Genomic DNA, 7,710 nt, shown 5'->3' on the forward strand with positions numbered 1-7,710 from the left:
ATACAATTATTACAATAATTACGATAGATGGTCAATTGTTAATAGATTATTATATTAATACTAGCTGAGCCCGTGCACTTCGTTGCCCATTAAGTGTACTACCTATATGTGACTCAAGTTTTGTTAAATTCGTTATTTAATATTCGGTGTATGGTTTCAAAATTAATCTTAGCATTTCCGTTGCCCTGAATAAAAATTCTGATACGCCTTCAAATAAAGTATAGATTGATAATAAAATTCAAGTATTCCATTGTAATGAATTCTTACAGAAATCGATATAATGCATTTTGATAAACAATGTTTTTCGTTTTGTTTTCTGGTGCAAAAATAAACAACGAAGACGGTTTTCCAACACGCGAACTGGCAACGTACAGCTGCCCGTGCGAAAAACATGGAAATTCCAAATCGATCCCACAGAATTCCAACAATTGGCCTTGCGATTTATTGATTTTCATCGCAAAAGCCAATTTAACGGGAAACTGAATCCGCTTAAACTGAAATGGAAGATCTGTTGGAATGATCGGAATTCGTGGGATAAGGTCTTCCTCCCCTTTGAAATTGCCCTTGATGATCGTTGATTGTATTACATTGTTCATCAGTTTCTTGACGGACAATCGTGTACCATTACACAATTTAGGAGGATTTAGATTCCGCAACATAATTATGATCGATCCCACTTTTACCTGCAAATTATGCGGTGGAGTTCCGGGCACATCAAGCGAGTTCAAAAATTCTGTCGGATAGTTGACCGCTTCGTTTTCGTCTGTCGTGCTGTCAACGGATTTGTTTGAACGCAGTTCTACAGCAATTTTACTCTGAATCGTAAACTTCAAGCTATCGACGTCCTTATTCCTCGCTGCTAGTATTGCCCGTTCACTCATCCAATCAAGATTGATATAACTGACATCAATGTTTGGGAACACTTTTGTTATGAGTTCTTCCTTCGACGATGTGAACTCACAAAAATTTGCCGGAAACGATATTAATCCAGTCAAAACATCAATCGGAATGTGTCCATTACCAAGCGCCAGCAGTTGTCTCGAGAATTCAGCAGCCGATGGGTCGTTTTGCAACGCAACTCTCATGTTCGTGGTCAATTTCAACTTCTTAACATGCCGCCACAAAAACGACGATTTCATGCATGCATTAAATTCATCGGCAGCAGTAGATTTCGGAGTGACGGGAAGTGTTTGACGAAAATCTCCGGAGAGCAATATCTTTGCCCCACCAAATCGTCTCGAATTACCTCGTAAATCTTTCATCGTTCGGTCAACTGCCTCCAAAGCTAGTTTATGTGCCATCGTGCATTCATCCCAAATGATGATTTAACATTCTCGCATCAATTTCGCTTTCGCTGAATTCTTGGTCGTTGTGCATGTAGGCTTGTCAACCATGAGAAGATTCATTGGCAGCTTCAAAGCTGAATGTGCAGTTTGACCGCCTTCCAACAATGTGGCAGCAATGCCAGAGGATGCGACAGCCAACGCAATTTGCGATCTTGACCGAATTGTTGCCAGAATCAACGAAATGACGAACTTTTTGCCTGTCCCTCCAGGAGTTCCATCATCAACAACCTTCATCAGCGAATTGTATACATTCTTCTTCTCGGAATTCAACAGCGGCACATTTTTTCGGACTCTTTCAGCCTGCTCATCTAGATCATAGTTTTTCTCCCGCTGTAATTCAAGATTGAATGCAGCGTGCCTCGAACGATTTGGCGCTGGCATTCCCAAAGTTGACAATAGACTGCCGCACATGAGCACGCACATGTCTTCGATCAAAACTAATGCTTCGTTCCGCATCTCGTCGTTACTTTCAATATCAAAATTAAAATTTGTCGTTCGAACTCTGTGCAAAATGTCATCAACCATCTCGTCCTTGTATTTCTCCCACAATGCATTCGCGTTCGATGGATGACATGTGGCTATTATGATCGCAAACAACGTACGAATTTGATTTGCTGGCACAGAAACGGTTGCATCGGTGAGTGTTAAGTCCCAATGTGAATCGTTTTCGAGCAAATTCAAGCATTGGCATGTCGGGCCCCTAACGTTCACCAAAAGTAAGCGAAGATAGAAGCATTCGTCTTGGCGTGGATGAACTGTGTATATTCGTCCGAGGGAATCAGTCGAATAGACATCTGCGAAGCCAGCAACAGCATCACCTTTCTTCCTGCGTTGAAACTTCTTTGATGCAGCATTCCGTGTATAATAGCGTGGCATTTCCGAATATAGTAAAATCCTCGCGAACGGATCGCTTTTGCATGTCGAAAAAAAATTTGTCAATGTCGTCGCTGGTGGTCGTTCTGCTCTTTGCGCTGCGTTCGCTTCCGTAAAGTATACACGCTGGCCGTTCTCTAAGTGAACTGCCAAATATACGACAGTCGGGGGACGTTCATGGATTGTAAATGAAAACAGCCGCCAAATTGCCTCATTACAACTCACGTAACGTCCAAGTTGAAATTTCATCACCTCATCGTTTGCATTTGGATCAGCAATGCCAAACACAGCCATGTCACTCCCTTTGTTCACATATTTGCAAACATATTTGATAGATTTTATGGAGTTGCAATACTCAACATTGCAGTGATTTGAGAACGTTTTCGACAAAAGTGGACAATATGGAACAATCCAGCGATTATCGACGACGACATCTTTTCCCTTGACTTTCATTATGATTGATCTGCCGTTGTCATCTGGAGAACGACGCCGATATAATGGATATCCGTCGATTCCACTGATTGTGTCAGCCACAAACGGACGCGGAAAACGCTTACTGCAGTTTCCGTTTTGCATGCACGGTGAACCAGGATTATGAGTTCCGCAAGGGCCATGTATCATGTTCGTGGTCACAACAGAATGCAGCTCATGATCTGTTTCTGGATCTGGTATTTCGGCAGAAATGATCGAATCAATATGATCTGGTCGGGCCTTGTCAAACATCCAAAGCAGAATGTGCGCATGTGGTAAACCACGCTTCTGCCATTCAACCGAGTACATCCATCAACGGATTGCGCCAAAGACCTTCTGCTTAACGATGTAATTCATGAGTACTACGTTATATTTTAGTGTATTCGCTAGGAAATGTTTAGATTGGATTGTATTTCCATAGAGAAACGAATACAATGGCTCTGGTGGTTGAGCTAAAACTGGTAATTTAACCTTGCCACCGGCGCAGCATAAGCCGGGGGTTTCCAATCTAAACTTCAATGCCTTGCCATGCTGGCATACGATATATAATGAGCCGATATCTACACACAAATGATCTTTGTCAGCAAATGCGGAATCGTATTCGAAAGCAGCGCGATTCAAGGCTACATCTGAACTTCTTCTTCTTATATTAACATGTTGTCGAATTTGAAGCGGCGTTTGTGCAGCGCTGGCCTGTGTATTATGAGCACGTCTAAATTCATTAATGTTTCTTGCATTACGTGTACGCCGTCCAATGTTTGTTCTTCTCATAAGAGGCATGATTCAAGCATACAAATTCTCTCCAAAAAACAATAGTCGTTTTTGATTGAAAAAGTTCTTAGATAACATAAAACGATACTGTTTCAAAATAAAACGAATAATGTGCCAACTATTATATTTGTTTACTCTAGAGTTATGAGTGTCTAAAATAAAAAATGTATATCAACCAGAATATAAAAATATATTATTTTTTTTCGATTTTTATCGATATTAATCGATTTCAAGCCCAGCTATTATCGATATATTTTGTATTATTATTATTTATATTATATATTATTATTATTATTTTTATATTATTTATATTTTTTTCTGCTAGATGGCGCCACCAGTGTAACTCAGTTTTTGTCTCTAAATCTCTAACTCACATCAGTTAGGTCCATATTTTATGCTATAAACCCGCTCACCGACATTCTCTATCATTTAAAAAAAAATTTAGCAAAATCGGCCCAGCCGTTCTCAACTGATGCAATTTCGAATTTTTTGTCTCCATTTTTATATATATAGATTATAGTATATAATAGTGATATTGGGGGACGGAGCGCCCGAGGGGTCTAGGCGTTGGTTGCGACGTAGCCGGCGCCGGTTCGATTCCTTGGTCACGGGCGGCATTTTTCAGCAGATTTAGTTACTAGAAAGTTGGCTTATCCTTATGAGTATATGGATTGTGAAGAAAAATTTATTGAAACATGTTTACCTCCTATAGAAAAATTTTATAGTTCTCTCACTGACAAAAATATAACAATTGAGGAATATAACAACTCACAAAAAATTTGAGAAGTGTTTAATATACAAAATCTTCGTGAATTCACAAGTTTATATAATGTGATTGATGTTTTATTGTTAACAGACATAACAGAAAAATTTAGAGACATTTCTTTAAAAAATTATAAATTAGATCCTATGTATTATTACACAACACCAGGATTTGCATGGGATTGTATGTTAAGAATGACAAAAGTGAAATTAGATTTATTAACAGATGTCGACCAAATATTGATGTTTGAAAATGGAATCAGAGGTGGTTTGTCTCAATGTAGTCAAAGGTATTCAAAAGCAAACAATAAACATATGGGGAATAAATTTAAAAAAGAGGATGAGTCAATATTTTTACAATACTTGGATGCAAATAATCTTTATGGGTGGGCAATGAGTAAATATTTACCAACTGGAGATTTCAAATGGATTGTCAATTATAAGGATTTTAATGTTATGAATATTTCTGATGAATCACCTAAAGGTTATTTTTAGAAGTAGATTTAACTTACCCTAAAGAACTTCATGATCTACATTCAGATTTCCCTTTAGTACCGGAAAGACATTTTGATGGTAAACAACTCCCAAAATTATTAACAACTTTGTATGACAAGAAAAAATATATAATACATTATGAAACATTAAAATTATATATTAAATTAGGTTTAAAAATAGAGAAAATTCACAGAGTTTTAGTATTAAGTCAATCTTCTTGGTTAAAAGTGTATATAGATTTTAATACTAATCTCAAATCAAAAGCTAAGAATAAGTTTGAAAAAGAATATTTCAAATTAATGAACAACAGTGTTTATGGACGTACCATGATGAATGTTCGAAATCATGTTGACATAAGATTATGTAATAATGCATTCCAGTTAGAAAAATTAATTGCAAAACCAAATTTTGACAAAAGAACCATTTTTACAGAGAATTTAGTTGCAGTCCATATGAAAAGAACAAAAATAACTTTCAAACAACCAATATATATAGGAATGTGTGTTTTAGATTTGTCTAAATTGTTAATGTACGATTTTTATTATAATACAATAAAGGAAAAGTATGGAAATAGAGTTAGATTGATGTATACAGATACAGACTCACTAATATTAGAAATAAAAACTGACGATTTCTACCAGGATATGAAAACTATGTTAGACCATTTTGACATGTCAGATTATCCACAAGAGAATATTTATGGTTTACCTTTAAGAAACAAAAAAGTCTTAGGTAAATTTAAAGATGAGTTAAATGGAGAAATTATGTCTGAATTTATAGGTTTAAGATCCAAATTATATTCACATAGAATCTTCAATAGTGAAAAAGAAATTAAAAAAGCTAAAGGTGTTAAAAAAAATGTTGTGGAAAATAAAATATGTTTTAATGATTTTGAAAATTGTTTACTAACAAAAAAATCAAAATATGTTAAACAAAATTTATTTAGAACTAAGAAACATGATATTTTTACTGTAGAACAAAACAAAAAAGCTCTAAGTGTTTATGATGATAAAAGATTTATTTTTGAAAATGGTATTGATACACTAGCTTGGGGACATTATAAAATAAATATAGATAGAAATGATTTTGTAAACCATCTCAATACATTAATTAGAAATCAAAACCAAAAAGATTAGAACAAGATTTTTTGTTTAGTCTTGATTATGACGTTAAGATTCCGATAATCCTTGGTTTAAAGGTAAAGACGTAGCTACCATATTAGGTTATAAAAACAAGATGCAAAAATATCACTTGAAGATTTAGGATTATCTAACCCCCGCGATTCGCGGGGGTATAAAACGACTCTCTGTTATCGTGTGTATTTTGACTTGATTCCATATACTAGGAATGTGTCATTATAACATAAGTATTTCTTGAAAATATTTTTAAGAAATATTGCAAAGTGAAAAAATATTTTAATTATTAATGACAAGTTTTGAGAAAAAATATTTTGGGGGGATTTTGCAAAAAATTGGTTGGTGGATTACATTAACTTAAACACAGAGATAAGGAAGAAGGCACAGAACGACTTTGAGAAAGACTTTTTCAAATTAATGAATAATGCGGTATTTGGTATGTTACTTTACTAATTTAACTATTTTACCAACAGTTTCTTTTTTCAGGGAAGACTATGCAATCGAAAAGGAAGGAAATGAAGATGGAGTTGGTGTCGTGTGAGAGACGATTACAAAAAACTTATTAACAAGACGACATTTAAACATGCTACCAACTATAACGAAAACATGAACGTGGTGGCACTGGAAAACAAAATAATCAAATTTGATAAGCCTATATATATTGGTAAATATAATTGAAATTTTCTATTTTACATTTATTAACATATTTTGTATAGGATTTGCTGTACTTGACATTTCCAAGACGAAGATGTACGATTATTACTACAACGTAATGCAGAAGCACTATGGTGATAATTTCAAACTTATGTATACTGATACTGGTAAACATATTAAAAAAACTAATTTCAAGTATATACATTATATATATTAATTATTATTATTTCAGATTCGTTGGTATACCATATTAAAACTGAAGATTTTTACAAAGACTTGATTCAGAATCCCAACTTGATGGATAGATTAGACACGGCGGACTTGCCTCTTATCCATCTGTGCTACACTACAGCTAGGAAGAAGGTGCCCGGGTTTTTCTCTGATGAAGCAAAAGGACATATAATGACAGAGTTTTGTGCACTACGTGCAAAATCATACGCGTACAACATATATACAGGAGAAGAGGATGTGGTGAGAGAGCAGATCAAGGCGAAGGGTGTAAGACAGCATGTGGTTAAAAATCATATGACGTTGGAGGATCATGTTAAGTGTTTGTTCGGAGATGAAAGTCTTGATAAATATACAGAAAATGTCTCCATACGCTCCTTTAAACACCAGCTAATGACAATCAAAACAAATAAATTGACATACAACAACTACGATGACAAAAGACTGGTGCTAGACGATAAAATACATACACTGGCTCACGGTCATTATAGTTTAGAGTAAGTTTTTAAATTATTTTATATTTTTCAAATTATTTTACTTATATTTATAATTTTATAGGGATGATAACGAGCAGATTGTTGATTGGCCAGATCATGAGTTTACTGTAGACGTTGCTGGGCGTGAGTGGGAGGAATCGGATATAGATTTAATGAAATTACTTCTAAGGGAATGCATGTCCAAATAATTAAATACTATGTATATTTTTTTGTTATATTTGTATATATATATTTTGTTATGTATTGTAAATACTATGTGTAAGTATATTTTGTAATTGTAAATATCACTTGAATAATTTGTATATATATATATATATATTAATGTTATCTATAACCATTTATTGGAAATATTAGGTTACCTATGTAAAATAAAAAACAATGTTAAAATATTATTATTGTTATATTTTTAAGAATTATTTATAAACCATTTTCTTATAGCAAAAACTTTATAAAATGTACATTGTTTAGGATTAAATT

At 34.4% G+C, this 7,710-nt stretch overlaps 3 protein-coding genes across 3 annotated transcripts; 1 reads left to right on the forward strand and 2 right to left on the reverse strand.

The window, feature by feature from the left end:
* Positions 1-263: 263 nt before the first annotated feature.
* LOC132942825 (ATP-dependent DNA helicase pif1-like) lies at positions 264-1,301 on the reverse strand. Its single transcript, XM_061011476.1, has one exon. It carries the CDS (start codon positions 1,299-1,301, stop codon positions 264-266), a length of 1,038 nt encoding a protein of 345 aa, XP_060867459.1.
* Positions 1,302-1,325: 24 nt separating this feature from the next.
* Positions 1,326-2,999, reverse strand: LOC132942826 (uncharacterized). The gene has a single exon (XM_061011477.1). The coding sequence runs from the start codon at positions 2,997-2,999 to the stop codon at positions 1,326-1,328; it is 1,674 nt and encodes a 557-aa protein (XP_060867460.1).
* Positions 3,000-6,659: 3,660 nt separating this feature from the next.
* Positions 6,660-7,421, forward strand: LOC132942640 (uncharacterized). The gene is made up of 3 exons (XM_061011206.1): positions 6,660-6,675; positions 6,741-7,233; positions 7,295-7,421. The coding sequence occupies exons 1-3, from the start codon at positions 6,660-6,662 to the stop codon at positions 7,419-7,421; spliced, it is 636 nt and encodes a 211-aa protein (XP_060867189.1).
* The last annotated feature ends 289 nt before the right edge of the window (positions 7,422-7,710 follow it).

Source organism: Metopolophium dirhodum, chromosome 4 (assembly GCF_019925205.1).
Source record: "Metopolophium dirhodum isolate CAU chromosome 4, ASM1992520v1, whole genome shotgun sequence".
Lineage (NCBI taxonomy): Eukaryota > Metazoa > Arthropoda > Insecta > Hemiptera > Aphididae > Metopolophium > Metopolophium dirhodum.